This window comes from Pristiophorus japonicus, chromosome 9, assembly GCF_044704955.1.
Source record: "Pristiophorus japonicus isolate sPriJap1 chromosome 9, sPriJap1.hap1, whole genome shotgun sequence".
NCBI classification, from domain to species: domain Eukaryota; kingdom Metazoa; phylum Chordata; class Chondrichthyes; family Pristiophoridae; genus Pristiophorus; species Pristiophorus japonicus.
Genome location: NC_091985.1, coordinates 173,146,375 through 173,169,408, shown reverse-complemented (window position 1 = coordinate 173,169,408; position 23,034 = coordinate 173,146,375). Strand labels below are relative to the sequence as shown.

Below are 23,034 nucleotides of genomic sequence, written 5' to 3'. Positions count from 1 at the left end.
AGCTGTGGGGATTCGGAGTAAATTTGGTGAATGGTTAAGAAACTGGCTGAAGGATAAATATGAGTGCACGTTGAAGTTATGTTGGGTGGGAGTACTTCAAGGGCTTGGTGTTGCAAAATAAGTGAAATGCTTTGAGGTATTTGAGGTGTGAGATTACCATATAAATGCAAGTCTTTCTTTTAAACCTGGATTCTTTTTTAAAAATGAGATCAATTTCTGCACATCAGATTAAGGTTATTATCTGAAGTTTTTGACTGACAAAACCCTTTTGAGCAATTTTTTAATAGATGTAGTCCAGGTGATAACTTTCTGAAGTTGGGTAGGAAAGGTGATTTTCCATTATGAGCCTCAACTTCCAGCACCACGCACTGTTTGGTTCTTCCACGTAGTAGCAGGAAGGCTGGGAGCCATATCTCTATGGCCAAACTTCAGAAACAAAGTTGAAGTGTTATTTTAGCATGTGCACTACTTTTAAAATTATTTTTGTTGAAGATTTCAGTTTACTTAGTTTTAAAAAAGCTTGACAGTAGTCTTCATATGTCGGCCATATTCTTGAGAATTAGAGCACTGCAGACTTTACTGGAAATATAGATACTTTTAAGTTTTTTTTATTTTTTATTGTGAGAAATTAAGTATTTTCTACTATCTTTAAGATGGATGCTTTGTATGTTTTGTCTTAACATAATCTTTTTTGTTCTGCAGAGATCAGCAGAGTGCGGAAAGATATGTACAACGACACATTAAATGGCAGCACAGAGAAGAAAAGTGCAGAGTTACCAGATGGTGTGGGGCCTATTGTACAGTTACAAGAGAAACTTTATGTGCCTGTTAAAGAATATCCAGATGTAAGTATATCTAAGTTCAGCGAAAAAATGTTATGTCACTACTATTAAGAAGAGGTCTTTGAAGATATTTACAGTGGCCCGGAAGATGGTTAGTTCTAACGTGTGCATGATAATCAAACAAAACCTCCATATTTGTTAGACATCAGTAAAAGTAGAAGCTAACTGCCGCAGTAATGCCATATTTAGACTTGTTGGTGAGAAGTGATTTTCAAATCTGTCCTACAGATTAGGGAGGAGACCACAAATTGTTCCAAGCTGTTTTGGTTCTGATTCCTTTGTGAGAAATGGCAGGGGGGTGGGGGGTGGGGGGTGGGGAGATACCAGCAGGGTGTCATAGGAATCTGTGCAAGGGCCATTTCTGTTTACATTCTATGTACATAGTTTGCAGTCGGAGACAGAAACATAGATGTCAAATGGGGAGGGGGGGGGGCTTGGTGAAGGTCAAATAATAAGGCAATACATGTGCAACGGCATCTGGATAGGTTGAGATGCTCTAATGTGGACAAATGTAAGGTTGAGACTAGAAGGGAAGTAAATTTAAATGGTTGGAGGCTACAGGATCCAGCACAGGAGAGGGATCTGGGGCATTGTTGACAAGCTCAGATATTTATGGTTGTGGGTGATTAAGGAGTATTCATTTTTTGGAGAAACAGGTGGACTGTAGATCTGTGCTTTCCTATGTTCCTATATATTGTGCCATTTAAGACCCTCTGTTCTGAATGCATATTTTTCCTATTTTTTTCCAATCTCTTCTCCTTTACTTGGACTGAGTGATGCCTTTAGCATTAGCTGCCATACAGGCCTGGGTTTCTTTATTAAAAAAATGATATGCATACTTTTCATTGACAAGAAATACTTCATAACTATCTTATTGACAAGAAATACTTCATAATGACTATCTTAACTCTGTCTGAGGATATTATATGTATGTTCCTGAATCGTACCATCTATATCCATTTGAAATAACCTATCCAGTTGGACAGAATCTAATCCCTTCATTTTAAAAAGCTCAATAATATCCCTTCTAGTCCTGTATTTTTCTGAATAAAATTAGCCCCATCTCCTGGAGCATATCTTGATAACTAGGGGCCCAATTTGGTTGCCATTTTGGTAGCCTTCAGGGCTTTGATCTTTCCCGCCATGTGTAGGCACCAAAACTGAACACGGTACTCAAAGTTTGAAGTGATCTCCATGTTTCTCCCTCCTGTAAATATCATCAGTACAAAGGCAGAAGTAGTACATTGGAACATAGAAACAGGAGTTAGCATTCAACCCCTCAAGCCTGATCAGTCATTCAATTCAATCATTGCTGATCTGTACCTCAACCCCGCTTATCCGCCTTTGCTCCATAATCCCTTGGTACCCTTACTCAACTGAAATGCTGGAATCAATTAGTAAAGATGTAATAGCAGCACATTTGGAAAGCAGGATCGGTCCAAGTCAGCATGGATTTATGAAAGGGAAATCATGCTTGACAAATCATCTAGAATTTTTTGAGGATGTAACTAGTAGAGTGGATAAGGGAGTACCAGTGGATGTGATGTATTTGGACTTTCAAAATGCTTTTGACAAGGTCCCACACAAGAGATTAGTGTGCAAAATTAAGGCACATGGTATTGGGGGTAATATATTGACGTGGATAGAGAACTGGTTGGCAGACAGGAAGCGAAGAGTGGGAATAAATGAGTCCTTTTCAGAATGGCAGGCAGTGACTAGTGGGGTGCCGCAAGGTTCAGTGGGCTAGAGTTCTCCTCAGTCAACTTCTCCCTGTGGCCGAGGAGCTCCTCCCGGAATCACAGTGCGGATTTCGTCCCCTACGGGGCACAACAGACATGATCTTTGCAGCGCGACAGCTGCAGGAAAAATGCGCCAGCCCTTATGCATGACCTTTTTCGATCTTATAAAGGCCTTTGACACTGTCAACAGTGAGGGTCTATGGAGCGTCCTCCTCCAATACGGATGCCCCCAAAAGTTTGTCAACATCCTTCGCCTACTTCACAATGACTTGCAGGCCGTGATCCTTACCAACGGATCCATTACAGACCCAATTCACGTCCGGACCGGGGCCAAACAGGGCTGCGTCATCGCTCCAACCTTCTTCTCAATCTTCCTTGCCACCATGCCCCACCTCACAATCAAGGAGTGGAACTAAACTACAGAACCAGTGGGAAGCTGTTTAACCTACACTGCCTCCAGGGCAGGTCCAAGATCACCCCAACCTCTGTCGTTGAGCTGCAGTACGTGGACGACGCCTGCATCTGCGCACATTCAGAGGCTGAACTCCAGGATATAATCAATGTATTCACTGAGGCATATCAAAGGTCCTCCACCAGTCTGTCACCACCGCACAGCACTGCCCTCCAATCATCAAGGTTCACGGCGCGGCCCTCGACAACGTGGACCATTTCCCATATCTCAGGAGCCTCTTATCAACAAAGGTAGACATTGATGGGGAGATTCAACATCGCCTCCAGTGCGCCAGTGCAGCCTTCGGCCGTCTGAGGAAAAGAGTGTTCGAAGACCAGGCCCTCAAATCGACCACCAAGCTCATGGTCTATAGGGCTGTAGTAATACCCGCCCTCCTGTATGGATCTGAGGCATGGACGATGTATAGAAGGCACCTCAAGTTGCTGGAGATATATCACGAACGATGTCTCCGCAAGATCCTGCAAATCCCCTGGGAGGACAAGCATACCAACATCAGTGTCCTCGACCAGGCTAACATCCCCAGTATTGAAGCACTGACCATACTCGATCAGCTTCGCTGGGCAGGCCACATAGTTCGCATGCCAGATACGAAACTCCCTAAGCAAATGCTTTATTCGGAGCTCCTTCGAGGTAAACGAGTCAAAGGAGGACAGCGAAAACGTTATAAGAACACCCTCAAAGCCTCCCTGGTAAAGTGCGACATCACCACTGACACCTGGAAGACCCTGGCCGAAGACCGCCCGAGGTGGAGAAAGTGCATCCGGGAGGGCGTTGAGCTCTGAGTCTCAACGCAAAGCGCGTGAAGAGGCCAAGCGCAGGCAGCGGAAGGAGCGTGTGGCAAACCAGCCCCACCGATCCCTTCCCTTGGCGAATGTCTGTCCCACCTGTAACAGAGTCTGTGGCTCTCGTATCGGACTGTTCAGCCATCAAGGAACTCACTGAGGGAGTGGAAGCAAGTCTTCCTCGATTCCGAGGGACTGCCTATGATGATGAGTGCTGGAACTCCAGCTATTTACAATATACATTAATGATTTAGACGAAGGAATTGAATGTAATATCTCCAAGTTTGCAGATGAAACTAAGCTGGGTGGCAGTGTGAGCTGTGAGGAGGATGCTACGTGGCTGCAGGGTGACTTGGACAGGTTAGGTGAATGGGAAAATATATGGCAGATGCAGTATAATGTGGATAACTGTGAGGTTATCCACTTTGGTGGTAAAAACAGGAAGGCAGATTATTTTCTGAATGGTGACAGATTAGTCAAAGGGGAGGTGCAACGAGACCTGGGTGTCATGGTACATCAGTCATTGAAAGCAGGCATGCAGGTACAGCAGGCGGTGAAGGAGACAAATGGCAAGCTGGCCTTCATAGCGAGAGGGTTTGAGTATCGGAGCAGGGAGGTCTTACTTCAGTTGTACAGGGCCTTGGTGAGACCACACCTTGAGTATTGTGTGCAGTTTTGGTCTCCTAACCTGAGGAAGGACGTGCTTGCTATTGAAGGTTCACCAGACTAATTCCCGGAATGGCAGGACTGACATATGAAGAAAGACTGGATCGGCTAGGCTTATACTCATTGGAATTTAGAAGAATGTGAGGGGATCTCATTGAAACATATAAAATTATGACGGGATTGGACAGGTTAGATACAGGAAGAATGTTCCCGATGTTGGGGGAAGTCCAGAACCAGGGGTCACAGTCTAAGCATAAGGGGTAAGCCATATAGGACCGAGGTGAGGAGAAACTACTTCACCCAGAGAGTGGTGAACCTGTGGAATTCTCTACCACAGAAAGTTGTTGAGTCCAGTTCATTGGATATATTCAAGAGGGAGTTAGATATGGCCCTTGCGGCTAAAGGGATCAGGAGGTATGGAGAGCAGGTGGGAGTGGGGTACTGAAGTTGCATGATCAGCCATGATCATATTGAATAGTGGTACAGGCTCGAAGGGCTGAATGGCCTGCTCCTGAACCTATTTTCTATGTTTCTATCAATCTCAGTCATGACAATTACAACTGACTCAACATCCACACCCTTTTAAGGGGTGGGGGAGTTCCAGATTATCACTGTCCTTTGTGCAAAGAAATGCTTCCTGATTTCACTCCTGAATGGCTTGACTTCAATTTTAAGATTATGCCCCCTCGCTGTGGATTACCTCTGGATAAATGGATCTGCAGCATTATTCCTTATTTGTTCAACTCCACTTACAAATAGAATTTTTATCGATTGGAAGGAGAGGGAGTGAGGAAAAAAGGTATCACCTGAGGATACTATTCTCTTGATTTGCTGCATTGTAACACCATTCTAGTCCAGTGATCTTCCTCATAAGGTCCTATTCTGAACTGTGCTTATTTCTTTACCTTTGCATCAATTTTCTGCACAGAAAGTCACTGTATTTACTGTTTCACTGTACCTGGTATTTTCCTATGCTGTAAGATAATGTAATTTATTCAGTCCTTTTTGTAATTTTGTACCATTGTTTTGAAAGTTAAAATTTTTGGTCACTTTGATTTTTTGGGGGTAAATTAACATGACATTTGTTATTTTGTGCACTTTTAATGTTGAGATATTAAGGCCCACCTCAAATCACAATCATCCTTGTCACGTTTGGGAAGACATTAATAACCTCACTTTCATTCTTAGAAAAGATATCCGAAAGATGTCCCACTCTGACTTTTATCCTCTAAACTACCTCTCTGCTTCACAAATGTTCTTGTCTTTCTCCAATTTATTGATACAAAAAGAGAGCAGGTTTATATAGTAAGCTTACCATCTTTCTGATCCTCCTGCTCACTATATCCTCACTATTGAAATCCGAACTCCTTGCACAGTTTGCCACTGGAACTGTTTCTCAAGATTTAAAAAAAACGACACTTCCATCTGAGTGCATCTCCCACTTTCCTTCACACTCGCACTTACTTTCACTCCTATTTCTCACGCTCTCTTTTTCCCCTAGATCCTGGAATACTGCGTGCAGTTTTGATTTCCATATTTACGAATGGATGTACTTGCTTTCGAGACAGTTAAGAGAAGGTTCACTAGGTTGATTCCGGGGATGAGGAGGTTGACTTATGAGGAAAGGTTGAGTAGGTTGGACCTCTACTCATTGGAATTCAGAAGAAACATAGAAACATAGAAAATAGGTGCAGGAGTAGGCCATTCGGCCCTTCTAGCCTGCACCGCCATTCAATGAGTTCATGGCTGAACATGCAACTTCAGTACCCCATTCCTGCTTTCTCACCATACCCCTTGATTCCCCTAGTAGTAAGGACTTCATCTAACTCCTTTTTGAATATATTTAGTGAATTGGCCTCAACAATTTTCTGTGGCAGAGAATTCCACAGGTTCACCACTCTCTGGGTGAAGAAATTCCTCCTCATCTCGGTCCTAAATGGCTTCCCCCTTATCCTGAGACTGTGTCCCCTGGTCCTGGACTTCCCCAACATTGGGAACATTCTTCCTGCATCTAACCTGTCTAACCCCGTCAGAATTTTAAACGTTTCTATGAGGTCCCCTCTCATTCTTCTGAACTCCAGTGAATACAAGCCCAGTTGATCCAGTCTTTCTTGATAGGTCAGTCTCGCCATCCCGGGAATCAGTCTGGTGAACCTTCGCTGCACTCCCTCAATAGCAAGAATGTCCTTCCTCAGGTTAGGAGACCAAAACTGTACACAATACTCCAGGTGTGGCCTCACCAAGGCCCTGTACAATTGTAGCAACACCTCCCTGCCCCTGTACTCAAATCCCCTCGCTATGAAGGCCAACATGCCATTTGCTTTCTTAACCGCCTGCTGTACCTGCATGCCAACCTTCAATGACTGATGTACCATGACACCCAGGTCTCTTTGCACCTCCCCTTTTCCTAATCTGTCACCATTCAGATAATAGTCTGTCTCTGTTTTTACCACCAAAGTGGATAACCTCACATTTATCCACATTATACTTCATCTGCCATGCATTTGCCCACTCACTTAACCTATCCAAGTCGCTCTGCAGCCTCATAGCATCCTCCTCGCAGCTCACACTGCCACCCAACTTAGTGTCATCCGCAAATTTGGAGATACTACATTTAATCCCCTCGACTAAATCATTAATGTACAGTGTAAACAGCTGGGGCCCCAGCACAGAACCTTGTGGTACCCCACTAGTCACTGCCTGCCATTCTGAAAAGTCCCCATTTACTCCTACTCTTTGCTTCCTGTCTGACAACCAGTTCTCAATCCATGTCAGCACACTACCCCCAATCCCATGTGCTTTAACTTTGCACATTAATCTCTTGTGTGGGACCTTGTCGAAAGCCTTCTGAAAGTCCAAATATACCACATCAACTGGTTCTCCCTTGTCCACTCTACTGGAAACATCCTCAAAAAATTCCAGAAGATTTGTCAAGCATGATTTCCCTTTCACAAATCCATGCTGACTTGGACCTATCATATTACCTCTTTCCAAATGCACTGCTATGACATCCTTAATAATTGATTCCATCATTTTACCCACTACCGATGTCAGGCTGACCGGTCTATAATTCCCTGTTTTCTCTCTCCCTCCTTTTTTAAAAAGTGGGGTTACATTGGCTACCCTCCACTCCATAGGAACTGATCCAGAGTCAATGGAATGTTGGAAAATGACTGTCAATGCATCCACTATTTCCAAGGCCACCTCCTTAAGTACTCTGGGATGCAGTCCATCAGGCCCTGGGGATTTATCGGCCTTCAATCCCATCAATTTCCCCAACACAATTTCCCGACTAATAAAGATTTCCCTCAGTTCCTCCTCCTTACTAGACCCTCCGACCCCTTTTATATCCGGAAGAATGAGAGGTGATCTGATCAAAACGTGTAAGATTATGAAGGGGCTCGACAAGGTGGATGCAGAGAGGATATTTCCACTGATAGGGGACACTAGAACTAGAGGGCATGATCTTCGAATAAGGGGCTGCCCATTTAAAACAGAAGTGAGGAGAAATTAATTCTGAGGGTTGCTAATCTGTGGAATTCACTGCCTCAGAGAGCTGTGGAAGCTGGGACATTGAATAGATTTAAGAACGAAATAGACAGTTTCTTAAACGATAAGGGGAAAAGGGGTTATGGGGAGCGGGCAGGGAAATGGAGCTGAGTCCAGAATCAGATCAGCCATGGTCTTATTGAATGGCGGAGCAGGCTCGGGGGGGTCATATGGCCTACTCCTGCTCCTATTTCTTATGTTCTTATCCTCCTCTCTTTTCCGCCCCCACACCCTCTTGGGTTCTCCTCTTCCACCCCCCCCTCCGAGATCCTCCTCTCTTTCCCCACCCCCCTTCCCCCCGATCCTCCTCTCAGTCCCCCCCCTCCCCCGATCCTTCTCTCCCACCCCCCACCCCCGAACCTCCTCTCGGCCCCCCCCCCCCGATCCTCCTCCTTTCCCTCCCTTCCCAATCCTCTTCTTCCTCTCCCTCTTCGCCCCCCCGCGGGTCCTCCTCTTCGCCCCCCCCGCGGGTCCTCCTCTTCGCCCCCCCCGCGGGTCCTCCTCTTCGCCCCCCCCGCGGGTCCTCCTCTTCGCCCCCCCCGCGGGTCCTCCTCTTCGCCCCCCCCGCGGGTCCTCCTCTTCGCCCCCCCCGCGGGTCCTCCTCTTCGCCCCCCCCGCGGGTCCTCCTCTTCGCCCCCCCCGCGGGTCCTCCTCTTCGCCCCCCCCCCGACCCCCCTCCTCTTCGCCCCCCCCGACCCCCCTCCTCTTCGCCCCCCCCGCGGGTCCTCCTCTTCGCCCCCCCCCCGACCCCCCTCCTCTTCTCTCGCCCCCTCTCCTCTTCCTCACCACCTTTGTCCCTCTCATAGAAGCATGGAATGATATACCGCAAAAGGAGGTTATTTTGTGACGGCTCTTTGAAAGATCTATTCATTTAGTTCCACTCCCCTTCTCTTTCCACATATCCCCGCAATTTTGTTCCGTTCAAGTAATTACCCAGTTCCCTTTGAAAGTTATTGGCCTGGATTTTACTGCAATAATAATGGAGAAGCTATCAGCGCTCTCCGTTATTATAGATTAAATTTGACAGCCACTTCTGACATCTGCGCATGCACTGTTAAACATGGAAATCCAGAGGTTGCTGTCAGAGATACTTCACTCTTTGACAGGGTGTGCTGTTGCAGTCCTTGCCAATAGACTCTGCATCAAAATCACTGTAATGGAGTGAACGTGGGGTACTTGCCAATAGTTCCAGATGCTTGACTGTTGAAAAAGTTAGGGCTGGTGCATTTAGAAGTGTGTTTTTTAGGGTGTAATAAGTGATAATTACTGCTGCCCAACCTCTCGGGCCCTGGAAAGTGTGGAGTCTCATTCCCTCAGAAGAAAGATAATGTTGCAGATTTTTAAAAGAACTTTGTCTGTCTTTTATCTCTCCCTTAATCCCATCTGTATTCCCCAATCTTTATTTCGCTTTCAGTGCATGATTTAAATGTAATTTATATTTCCTGTTTTATATTTCCTGGTTTGCAGTCTGTGTGTCTCAGTGAGGATACTTCAATCTGATTAGTTGAAGAGCCTTGCTGTTGCTTGCTCTGTTCAGATGCCACAGATCCCCTGTTGAGGGCGCTGCATTGAACACACGCTGGATTCGTGGAAATCCCCGCTGACAAGCCTGTGAAAAGTCTGGGCAACTGGACGCGAGGTGAACGGCAAAAGCCATTCCTTCGCTGCTGGAAACAAAATCAGGGCCATTATTGAACCTGCATCCACCACACTTTCAAGTTGTGCATTCCAGATCATCATAACTCACTGCATGAAACACTTTTTCCCGATGTCGCTTCAGGTTCTATTGCTGGTTACCTTAAATATATGTCCTTTGGTTATCGACTCTTCTGTCACTGGAAAAGGTGTCTCCTTGTTTAGTCTAGCAAAACCATTCATGATTTTGAAAACCCCTATCAAATCTCCGAGTAACCTTCTCTGCTCTAAGAAGAACAATCCCAGCTTCTCTAGTCGCTCCACATAACTGAAGTCCCTCATGCCTGATTCCATTCTAGTAAATCTCTTCTGCACCCTCTAAGGCCTTGACATCCTTCCTAAAATGTGGTGCACAGAATTGACTACAGTACACCAGCAGTAACCAGTGTTATATAACAGTTTTGCATTAGTTCCTTGCTTTTGTACTCTGCCTCTATTGCTAAAGCCAAGAATCCGACATGCTTTTTTAACAGCCATCACAACTTGTTCTGCCACCTTCAAAAATTTATGTATATGCACCCCTTCAAAATTATACCATTTTAGTTTATATTTCTGCTGCTCATTCTTCCTACCAAAATGAATCACTTCATATTTCTCTGCATTAAATATCATCTGCTGTGTGTCTACCCATTTCACCGGTCAGTCTATGCCCTCCTGAATTCTCTTATTGTCCTCATTATTTACTACATTTCTGAATTTTGTGTCTGCTTCAAGCTTTGAAAATATACCCAAATTCAGGTCATTAATATATATCAAAAAGAGCAGCGGTCCCAATACCAACCCCTGGGGGACACCACTGTACTTTCCTCCAATCTGGAAAACAACCGCTCACCTCACCACTGCTCTCTGCTTTCTATCCATTAATCAATTTCCTATCCACACAGCCACTGTCTCTTTAATCCTATGAGCTTCAATTTTGCTAACAAGTTTATTCTGTGGTATTTTATCAAATGCCTTTTGAAAGTCATCATCATGTTGAAAGACAACATCAACCATACTACCTTCATCAACCTTTCATGATTTTAAGCACTTCTACCAAATTTCCTCAGCCTTCTCTGCTTGATGGAGAACAACCCCAGCTTCTCCAGTCTCATCATATAACTACATATCCCTCATCCCTGGAACCATTCTAATAAATTTCTTCTGTACCCTCTCCAAAGCCTCTACATTCTTCTACTGTTTTATATAGTTTAGTATAACTTCCTGGCTTTTGTAGTCAATGTCTCTATTTATAAAGCCCAGGATCCTATATGCTTTATTACTGCTTTGTTAACCTGTCCTGCCACCTACAAAGATCTGTGCACAAACATCCCCAAGTGTCTCTTCTTGCACACCCTTTAAAATTGTATCATTTAGCATGCATTGTCTCTCCTCATTCTTTCTATGAAAATGTATCTCCTCACACTTTTCTGCATTGAGTTTCATCTGCCCATTCCACCAACCTGTCGACATCCTCTTGAAGTTTACTACAGGTAAAACGTCCGAAATCTGGAAACCTTAGGACCGTGCCGGTTTTTGGATTTTTCCAGATTTCGGACCTTGCTGTTGGCGCTCCTCCGCCCGCTGACCCTCGGCTTCTCGCCGCCCGTCAATTAACCGATCCTTGCCACCTCTCGATTCCCTCCGCTCCTCACCGCCGGCCAATTCTCGCGGTCCCCCCGCGCTGCATGTTTTTATCGGTTTCCTTGTCCCTTGATGCTCAATGTCACCATTTTGACCGCCTCAAAAATGTTTAGTTTTTGGACAGCCGGATTCTGAATGTTGTACCTGGATTGCCTTCCTCACTGTTTAATTTACTACATCTAAAATTTCATGTCATCTGCAAATTTTGAAATTGTGCCCTGTACCTGCAGGTCAGTAATGTATATCATAAACAGCAGTGGTCCTAGTGTTTAACCTTGGGGAACTCCATAGTATACCTCTCTCCAGTCTGAAAAACAGCCATTCACCACAACTCTCTCTCTTCTATCCCTTAGCCAATGTTATATCCATTTTATCCTTTTATGCTGTCCCTTTTATCCCATGGCCTTTGACTTTGCTAACAAGCCTGATAAGTTTATTATTTATATTTGTTGACCCATATTTTTCCAAGTGCCAATTAATTTTCTCCCAGATTATTGTCTCCAAAAGTTTCTCCACCACCGCCATCAGGTTGACTGGCCTGTAGGGTTCATCCTCTCCCTTTTTTGAACAGGGGTATAATATTTGCAATCCTCTAGTCCTCCGGCACCACTCTAATATCTAAGGAGGATTGGAAGATTATGGTGATCAACGTTCCCTATAAGCTGCATGACCGCGCAGCTCTCTGCCGGTCCCGTGCAGCCTGGGACTGGCTTTTCCTATATCAAAGTTTGTGCATTCCTGTAAAGGGGCCGCATAACAAAAAGCATTTACGCTGAACATTGGTGGTGACCCACATAGTTTCTAAATAAAATCTTGAGAGACACTAACCAGGTTTTTCCCCTTGATACTGAGACCATAACTGTTGCCAGCTTGGTCATTTTATTCGATCACAACGTATCGCTGAGTACTCCTGCTACAACTTCCTCAGTCTGCCTTATGCCTTTGGTCGGAAATAAAGTTGTGATGCATCCAATGATATTTAAAAAAAGAGGCAGACAAAAAGCAGGAAACTATAGACCAGTTAGCCTAATGTATGTCATTAGGAAAATGCTGGCTTCCATTATCAAGGAAGCAGTAGCAGGACATTTGGAAAAGCATGATTCAATCAAGCCAAGTCAGCATGGTTTTATGAAAAGGAAGTCATGTTTGACAAATTTGCTGGAGTTCTTTGAGGATGTAATGAGCAGGGTGAATAAGGGGGAACCAGTAGATGTGGTGTATCTGGATTTCCAGAAGATATTCGATAAGGTGCCACATAAGAGGTTGCTGCACAAGATAAAAGCTCACTGGGTTGGGGGTAATATATTAGCATGGATGGAGGATTGGTTAACTAACAGAAAACACAGAGTCGGGATAAATCGGTCATTTTCCGGTTGGCAAACACTGACTAGTGCGGTGCCGCTGGGTCCTCAACTATTTACAATCTATATTAATGACTTGGATGAAGGGACCAGGTGAAATGTAGCCAAGTTTGCTGACGATACAAAGATGGGTGGGAAAGCAAATTGTGAGGAGGACACACAAAATTTGCAAAGGGATATAGACAGGCTTAAGTGAGTGGGCAAAAATTTGGCAGATGGAGTATAATGTGGGAAAATGTGAGGTTATTCACTTTGGCAGAAATAATAGAAAAGCAAATTATAATTTAAATGGAGAAAAATTGCAAAGTACTGCAGTACAGAGAGACCTGCGGGTCCTTGTGCATGAAACACAAAAAGTTAGTATGCAGGTACAGCAAGTAATCAGGAAGGCAAATGGAATGTTGGCCTTTATTGCAAGGGGAATAGAGTATAAAAGCAGAGGAGTCCTGCTACAACTGTACAGGGTATTGGTGAGGACACACCTGCAGTACTGCGTACAGTTTAGATCTTCGTATTTAAGGAAGGGTATACTTGCATTGGAGGCTGTTCAGAGAAGGTTCACAAGGTTGATTCTGGAGAGGAGGGGGTTGACTTATGAGGAAAGGTTGAGTCGGTTGGGCCTATACTCATTGGAGTTCAGAAGAAAGAGAGGTGATCTTTTCGAAACACATAAGATAATGAGGGGGCTCGACAAGGTGATGCAGAGAGGATATTTCCACTCGTAGGGGAAACTAAAACTAGGGGACATAGTCTTAGAATAAGGGGCTGCCCATTTAAAACTGAGATGAGGAGAAATTTCTTCTGAGTGTTGTAAATCTGTGGAATTCTCTGCTCCAGAAACCTGTGGAGGCTGGGTCATTGAATATATTTAGGGCGGAGATAGACAGATCTTTGAGCGATAAGGGAGCAAAGGGATATGGGGAGTGGGCAAGGAATTGGAGCTGAGTCCATGATCAGATCAGCCATGATCTTATTAAATGGCGGAGCAGGCTCGAGGGGCCAAATGGCCGCCTACTGCTCCTATTTCTTGTGTTTCTTATGATATTGACATTTTCATTAATGCCTGCCTCAGATTTGCAATTACTTCTGAGCAAACTGACATTGGAATCTTTGGAACTGAATATGATGAATGATCTCAAGTTTCTTGGACTTAAAAACTTACTTTACTTGCCCTTTTGTTAGATGTTAAACTAGACTACTTAATGCTTGATTTGTGTATCTTGTTTGGCATGTGGATTGGGCAGTTACTAGATCATAATTCAGTTTGCCAAATCTTTTTTTTTAGAATTCAGTAGTTTCAAGGAATCATTTCTTCTATCTATTGAAGTTCACACCGCTATAACTTTCTACATAGATGAAACCAAAAGTCAGTTAGTAAAACCATCACTAAAAGAGTAAATTGCTGGTTCAATGCAACTTGCTGTGTTCCTTGGTAAGCAGGAATTTCCTTGGGATTACTTCGACCTGTGCTGTGGCAACTGATCAGACAGGTCATGGTGGGTTTTCCTCTGTACTATGGATAAGGCAACTATTTGGAGTAATTTTTAGTAATGACATGAGCATTGGTACTGGAGTGTTTCAACTGGCATGAAGAGAAACATTTGGAGTCCCATTTTCTGTACAACTTTGAAAGAAATCAAGCTGCTTATGCAAATTATACCATGTACACTATTTTGATAATCCAGGTGCTAGGCATAGAAACCAATACTGCTTAGTATTCAAATCCAGTTACTGATGCACCCATTTAGGTACAGTTTCTATTTTGCCCATTATGGGGTGCACACACTCTCTCAGTAGAAGTGCATCCACTTATCTAATTCTGGAAATCCTGGCAAGACACAAGATTTGAGGACCACGGTGGGGGAAGTAGGGCTGCTGCTGAACAGCCCAGCACAGAGCACTCCTTGGTTTCCTGCTTATCCAGCCATGGTCAGAAAATCCATTAGGGCATTGGCTTGCAGGCTTATCCATTGCTAAATGGGAAGGTTCCCAGTGACCAATCTGCCCTTCCAAAATCCATTATTGAGCCAGGTTTGCTGGTTAATCAACAGCTGGGTATTGGAGTACTGTGGAGGTCGCTGGTTCGGGCATTGAAGATATCCTATTCCAATCTCCAATTGTTATTTGCATCATTTTGGAGCCAAGACAATCCCAAAGGGACCCAACTTGAGTCCTTCGCTTCCCCACCAAGGAGGTTATCATTAGTTGGTCATCAGACAACTGACAAGTGCAGGTTTGAGCCCTTATTATGCAGATATTGGGCACCAGGAGCTAGTCAGAAGCAGTCTGGTGAGTGGCACAACTCATAACAAAATGCTCCATCCTGTTGAAGATGGCATGGACACATCTTCAACCAATTCAACAATGGTTCCCCAAGTTGGAGGTGAACAGCTTTAGCAGCAGCTGCTTGCTTTACTGCAGTGCAGTCCCTGGATACGAGTGTGTGCACTCAAACCTGGCCTAAAGGTAATAAGTCCTAGAGTTCCCCACAACAGCTATGCGATAGAGATCTTCCTTCAGTATTGTGGAAGGACTTACGCAGGGCATCTCGTGTCAAGACATCACGTCGATGTTCTAGATGTCCAGGTCCATTGCTGCAGAGTAGGCTTATCTGCCACCAGCTGCCTAATTCAGGTCTTCAAACTACCTGCCATGAGGCCGACTACCTCTCCATGATGCTCAATGACCCTTGGTATAGGTCAAAGACTGCCCTCATTGCAACTGTATTCTCTTTGTGAAACTGTGAGCATTGGAACAGAAAGTTGAGAAGTTTCAGTTTATATGTAATTTTTAGATTAAAGGATTATATAAATGAGCCAAAGATTCCACCAGTCTTTTAATTGCAATCAATTTAAAGATTTAGCAGGGCAATGTTTTTAAATGACAACCATTTTTGGTGAGTTTTATTGTAATTTCCTCCCTTTATTTCCAAGTCTGTGGGCCACATACTCAGCAGAAAAAAGGCAGGCCATCTGTCCCCACGTTTCTGCAATGTAATGAACAGTCTGCAATATGTGAGTCAGCTGAGGATGATTCTTAGATTTTTTTAAGGTAAATTCAACTTTCTATCTCTGAAGTGAAATACTTGGCATATGCTCTTTGCCTTCCCCAATGTCATGGCTAAGGGAAGCTGTACACTGTGGAATTGTGACTTTGAACCATTGACCTACCATGATGTCTATGATGGAATGTATTTGTGATGCAAAAGTTCAAAACAGTCTAACTCCATTAGCCTTGCATAATTGATGAATCACAAGTGTGTAAAGCTTGTTCTAGGTTTAAATAATGACATTTTCCATCATTTTATGGTAATCAGAACTTTGAGTTCATTGGAAAGGTTGGGATGGTTGGAAACCTTTTTAAAGTTTTAAATCTCAAGAACATACAAATCAATCCTTCGCCTTCTAAAAGACGAATGTCACATTTTTCATTGTTGTGATCAGAACTGATTTTTTTTCTCTCCTTTAATCCCCATTTATGAGAAATGGTTTCAATTCAGTTTGATCTATATTGAATGTTCCCAGAATGGATTGTTTCCTAAGAGTTTGTGTAACAGCAGTGGGGCTGTTAAAAACAGCTTATCACAAAAATGTCTTGAATGTTAGGCACCAAGCACTGTAGAAATGGTTCTGGAAGTCATTGGATTGCCTGTTACTTCGAAAAATATTTTGTAAGCTGAGGGATATAGATTTAAGAAGCAGTTTTTTTTTGACAAAGCTTCTGTAGCTCATTTCTTTTCAGGAATATTTTCAGACAAATGCATAGAAATGCTATTCATTGCTAAATTTTCGGCCATAGTGATGTCAATTCAGCTTTGAAATCATAACCAAATCTCTTTCAGTTGCAGTGCCTCAATAAAATTGATAGCTTCAATAGAACAGTTGGAGTTGACAGCACCCAGGAATTCAATGGCTGTCCTATGCAATGAAACTGTCATATATCAACTGGCACATGTCCAACATTTGGGGTCAGCAAAGTGGTGCCAATGAGTGGATTTAATGTACGTGCAGACAATTTACCCTCTGCACACACTGGTGACTCAGGTTTTTTCCAAAACCTAGATCTATTTCATTCATTTGATCGAAATGCAGCATGAGGGAAACATACTTTAACTTGTCTGGCATAGGTGAGGTGTTAGTGCTCCTCACTCATTCCAGCAATTTAGACATGCCTGTTGAGCCAAATATTCCACAGCCCGAGTTCTTCTTCTGATTCATACTGCCAGAAGGTGTGCCAGGTGGAGATCTCTGGGAGAGAGGCACAAATCAACTACAACTAAAACTTGCATTTGTATAAAATCTTTAATGCAGAAAATCATCTCGAGCTGTTTCACAGAGGACTAAAAATGGATAAAGGATGAATTATCCTAGCTTAATCTCTTGGAACCCCTGGTGGTTTGTTTAAGCATAGTCGCATTTGTAATAACTTAGTCAGTCATTTTCCTTATCTACCAAACAATGGAGGACCGAAACAAGATGTATTTAAAAATAAGGTCTGCATTTTGTTGCTATTAGATGTTTGGACAGAGGTGGGAATATATTGGATTAGCATACTCTCCACTTTGGACCCAGAGTTTCAATTCAACCAAGGCTGATGGGATACATTTGGGGCAGTCTTAAACCAATTGCTTGTGGACACATAGATTCACGGCACAAAACTGCTCAGTTTGTTTTAAACGCTAGCCGTCTTGCTCAGAGATGCTAGTAAGGATAGTTGGTGTAAGAAATGGAAACATTCTCTCTCATGCAATAAGCAGTGCCCTTCTGAGGTTGGAATTAAGGGATGTTGGGGCAGAGTAGTGAGTTTTACTCTGCATCTTATGTCCTGGGAGTGGTTGATGCTGATATTGAAAGCCTAAATTGGTGGTATGCATTATTCTCAACATTCAATCCTCATTCCAGCACTTGAGCACATAATCTTGGCTAACACTTGAGTAGACGACTGAGGAAGTGTTCCATTGTCAGACGTGGCATCTTTTGAATGAGATGCTTGTTCAGGTGAGTGGCAGTATTCAAAGACGAGCAGGGAGTTCTCCTGGTAATCAATGTTCCTCCCTCAACCAACACCACCAAAGGAAAAATAGATTAGTTGGATATTCATCTCATTTTCAGTTTGTGGGATTTTGATATGTGCAGATTGGACACATTTTGGCACAGATTGGAACATTGCCTACATAATTGGTGACTTCACTTCAAAAGTAATTCTTCAGATGTGAAGTGCCTTGGGGCATACTGAAGATGTGGTATAGATATTGCAAGATTGTTTGTTTTATTCTTGCTCAGCTTGAGTCTAAAAAAAGTTTGTATCTGCACCTGTATAAAGGGCGAGAACAGGTTGTTTCTCTTAATGCAAGGAATTGTTGTTCAAAAGGATGAAAGAAAGAGCTTGCATTTATATAGTTCCTTTCATGATCTCGGGATGTCCCAAAGCACTTCACAGCCACTGCAGATTGACTCATTTAGGTGAAAATCACCATTCAAAATTACATTTTATTTCAAGGAAACAGTTTATTTCTGTTTCTGATGCCAGCTGTGAAATGTCCTAACTTACATTAACAACGAAACAAGCAATCTATTTGGCAGAGGCGATGGTAAAAGCCTGCAATTTTAAATCTGCTATTCTTGACTAATGGTAATAGTAAACATTCCAGTCTGTTTTGTGCTGAATAATGGACCACAAGCAGATTAAAGGATTTGAATTTGCCTTACACTTTAATCACCGTTCCTTCTCCCTCTTCCAGGCTGGAATGTTCATCATTATAAAGATGAACCGATGCAGTGTAAAGTATATACACATGAAATGGTCACAACAGGCACCAAGCTTCATTTTGTCAGAGTGATGAGAAATGCAGGGCTGGGTTTGTTTTGTTTGTGGTGACATTACTTGCGACTCTGCCACCAGTGACTGATGTAGTCATTGCTGCCAGTGTAATATAAATTATAATTTTATTCTTCCCTATTAAATATCCGTTGCACAATATTCTAATTGTCTTTGTACTTGCAAATGTTATTAGGGCTAATATGTTAAGTAAGCAGCAGTAATATGTGATGCTGTATGACTAATCCATTATTAAAACATTTTTAAAGCAGCGTTGTTGCTTCCCGTCGGCGCACTGGCAGCAATGTAGCACTTGTAGCTGGAATCCAAGGCTGACTCTTAAATATAATAGTTTTGAACTATCTTGTCCCAATCGGATAGAATTAAACTTGCTAAAAAAATTTATTTTTTTTCAATCAATGGTCTGTCACCAATTTTCTTTTTTCGCGGCTTTGTGGCTTCCAAGAACTTTTTCTGCTGAAGTCTTAAGATTTTCCTTTTTAAGGGACTGTCTATGTTGCTGTATCTTTTTCTGTTTCTTTCTTTAAAATTATACATAAAACAAGCTGCATGTTAGAATAGGTAATAAAAGGCGCACGCACAATATCTCCTTTTAAAGCGCGGGTCTTATTGCTGATGAGACACCAGAGAGAAAGCTCTGAACCGTAAACACTTTGAAGAATCTAGCAGTGGCACTGCCCACTTATGGATAAGCCCCTAGATAATGACAGTACCTTATAACATGCAGAATAGATTACTTTAATTAGTCCTCAGGCCTAGGGTTGCTTCTCTGTTCAACATAAATTTGCTAAATATTCATTGCAACACTGTGATTGCAGATAATTTAGAGCTGGCCAGGAATCTGTACGGTGCTGTCTCTCCAGCACATTTTATGCATTCAGTTTGCCCACAAATCTCTAGTGAGCAAATTCCAGCTGCTCCCCTCGCATTTGTAAATCTTCCACTGAAATCACGCAACCAACGAAGACCATTGAAAGCAGCACAAAGGAAAGGTGGGGTCTTCGGACAGTCTGTTATCCGCAATAGTGCACAAATTAAAAATCAGCCAATTCCGATGTCTGGCTTTCCGGAGAACCATCACTCACTGACATCAATGATTCTGAGTCCAGCGACACGAAGCGTTAAGTAGCTCGTTATGCAAGCTGTGTTCTAACCTTAAAGCACAAAGCCTAGGTTTTCAGATTGGGCCCGCCGAACTTAAGAGTCGGCGATGGGATCCCAGGGAATTTGTAAAGCTGTCAGATTCCCCCCTCTCCAAGACTGACATATCGAGCCACAGAAGCCACCGGAGAACGCTAAAAACTTGAGTCCGAAAAGAAGTGCTGTACATTGTAAAATGCTGTTTTTTTAACACTTGGGTGTCTTTTTACAGTCATCAGCACTTCTCTGAGGGCTTGGCACCCGGGAAAACTTCACCTGTCCTTCTGTCCGGCTTCTAGAGTTGGATGTGGTGGGGGTCTGGCTTCTGTCTGACCTGCAGTATAGGAAATGCAGGTACTGGGCTAACTATGGATAACCAGGCTCAAAGTTGGACCCAAAGAAAGCTAAAACCGCCCAACAGAAAGAAGTGCTGTTAACTGTAAAATACATTCGTTGCTGCCTTTTAGTTCTCATTTGCACAATATTGCAGGTTGAGGTCCGGCAGGTTTTGTTCGTGAGGAGATTGGTTCTGGCAAAAAAGTAAAAGCCCAGTGGCAAATTGGATCCAACATTGGCTCAGTGGCAGGAAGCAAAGGGTAATGGTTGACGGTGTTGTTTTTGCGACTGAAAGTCTGTTTCCAATAGGGTCCCACAGGGCTCAGTACGAGGTCCCTTGATTTTTGTCGTATATATTAATGATTTAGACTTAAATGTAGGGGTCATGGTAAAGACATTTGCAGATGACGCAAAAATTGTCCATGTGGTTGATGAGGAGGAAAACAGACTGCAGAGCCTGAAATTCCGATCTCCCCGGGTCCATATGGAGTGTGTACGGACCCAGGACGGCATCGCAAAAGTCGGTTTTTGGATGCACACGCAGCGAAAACCGGCTGTTCTGATCTGTCAAGTTGTGGCTTGACAGATTGCAGGCATCTCGGCAGCAAGGACTTTCGCATTGGCAAGATTGCGCTATTTGTCCATCTGTTGCCCAGTGAATGTCCTTAAAACTCTTATGCCTGGTAAAAGCAGGCGCATATAGACTACTTTTACCAGCATAAGAGTTTTAAAACATACAAAAATACATTTTAAAAACACATTTTTATGTTTAAAAAAAACCCTGCCCACTAAGGTAAGTTTATTTTAAACCCCAATTACAAAACTTAAAAAGAAAAATCGGAAAAATATAGGCCTAGAAATCCCGATCGAGGTCTTTCCACCGGCAAACGACTGAAAAAAGGAAAAAAAATGCGCACTTACCTGTTCCTGCTGCGCCCACTCGAGATCCCGGTCCTAAGGCCTTCACTCCCTGCGCATCGCAGCACGTGCACGGCGGGACATCCATAAGCTGGAGCTGGAGTCACATGGCTCTGGGCAGCCAATCAAGGTACAGTATTTTCTCAGTCATAATAATGGGATCCATAAGTCGGAGTTCCCATTATTATGAATGAGACGACCCCCCCCCCCCAAAACACTAATTAAAAAAATAGAAAATATACACTACATATTTAAGATTAATTTAAATTAGTTATTAATGTCTTATATAAAAAAATATTTATCCAATTTTTAAAATGTTTTTTTAATTATTGTTTTAAATAAACTTACCGCAGTGGGCAGGGTTTTTAAACAATAAAATGTGTTAAATTTTATTTTGTGTATTTTAAAACTCTTACACCTGTAAAAATAGGCTATGTGCCTGCTTTTATCAGGCACAAGTGTTTTCAGGACATTCGCTGGGCAAGATATGGGTAAATACCGCAATCTTGCCCTTGTGAATGTCCTCGCTATAGGGATACGAAGGATCTGCCAAGCTCCAGCTTGACAGATCGGAAAAGCCGGTTTTCAGCACATGCGCATTGCCTTCCCGGGTCCGTAGACACTTCGTACGGGTCCGGGAGGCCGCGATTTCTGCCCCATATATTTTTTCTAACACATTTATTAACTTTAATTTCAATTAATTTTAATTTTGTGCGGTGTTTTTTATTTTTTATGTTGTTTCATGTGTTTGGGTTTTTTCTCATTAATAGCGATGAGAACTCGTAGATACGGAGTTCCCATTGCTATTAATGAGAATACTGTACCTGATTGGTTGTGCAGTCACACGTGACTGCACCTTCTGCATTCGAACCTCGAGGGCAGGAGCATGCTTCGAAGCGTGGGAAGAGAAGGCCTCACCACCGGAATCGCAGGCGCCACCAGGTAATTCGTAAAAATTATTGGGTCGGAGGCGTTCGTCCGAAAGAAGCCTCTGACCAGAATTTCAGGCCCATCGATGGGCGGAAAATGTAATTTAATCCGGAAAAGTGAGAGGAAATGCATTTGGGGAGGGGTAACAAGGCAAGGGAATACACAATAAATGGGAGAATACTGAGCGGTGTGGAGGAATAGTGTGTATGTCCACAGATCCTTAAAGGTAGCAGGATAGGTAGATAAGGTAGTTAAAAAGGCATATTGAATGCTATCCTTTATTAGGCAGAATACAAGAGCAGGGAAGTTATGCTAGAACTGTATACAGTACTAGTTAGGCCACAGCTTGAGTACTGTATGCATTTCTGGTCACCACATTACAGGAAGGATGTGATTGCACGAGAGAGGGTACAGAGGAAATTTACGAGGATATTTCCTGCACTGGAGAATATTAGCTAAGAGGAAAGATTGGATAGGCTGGGTTTGTTTTCTTCGAACAGGAGGCACCTTATTGTGGTGTATAAAATTATGAAGGGCCTAGATAGAGTGGATAGGGCAGATCTATTTCTCTTAGCAGAGAGTTCAACAACCAGGGGGCATAGATTTAAAGTAGTTGGTAAAAGAATTATAGGGGAGATGAGGAAATAAAATGTCGCTTAGGGTGGTGGGGATCTGGAACTCACTGCCAACTGAAACCCTCACCACATTTAAGAACATAAGAAATAGGAGCAGGAGTAGGCCATTTGGCCCCTTGAACGTGCTCCGCCATTCAATAAGATCATGGCTGATCTGATCCTAGAACTCCACTTCCCCGCCCGCTCCCCATAACCCTTGACACTCTTATCATTCAAAAATCTGTCTATATCCACCTTAAATATATTCAAAGACCCAGTCTCCACAGCTCTCTGGGGTAGAGAATTCCAACGATTCATGACCCTTTGAGAGAAGAAATTCCTCCTCATTTCCATTTTAAATGGGCGACCCCTTATTCTGAAACTATGCCCCCTAGTTCTAGATTCCCCCATGAGGGGAAACATCCTCTTTGCACCTACCCTGTCAAGCCCCCTCAGAATCTTATGTTTCAATAAGATCACCTCTCATTCTTCTAAACTCCAAGGAGTATAAGCTCAACCTTTCTTCATA

The 23,034-nt window shown here is 43.2% G+C and overlaps 1 protein-coding gene across 7 annotated transcripts in view; it reads left to right on the top strand.

Annotated features, from left to right (window-relative positions):
* Nucleotides 1-23,034, top strand: part of LOC139273333 (KH domain-containing RNA-binding protein QKI) — a 635,187-nt gene that overhangs the window by 151,691 nt on the left and 460,462 nt on the right. For all 7 annotated transcript variants that reach the window (XM_070890149.1, XM_070890146.1, XM_070890148.1 and 4 more), the window contains exon 2: nucleotides 703-845. In XM_070890149.1, coding sequence (XP_070746250.1) covers nucleotides 703-845 — 143 coding nt within the window. The remainder of the gene's footprint in view (nucleotides 1-702; nucleotides 846-23,034) is intronic.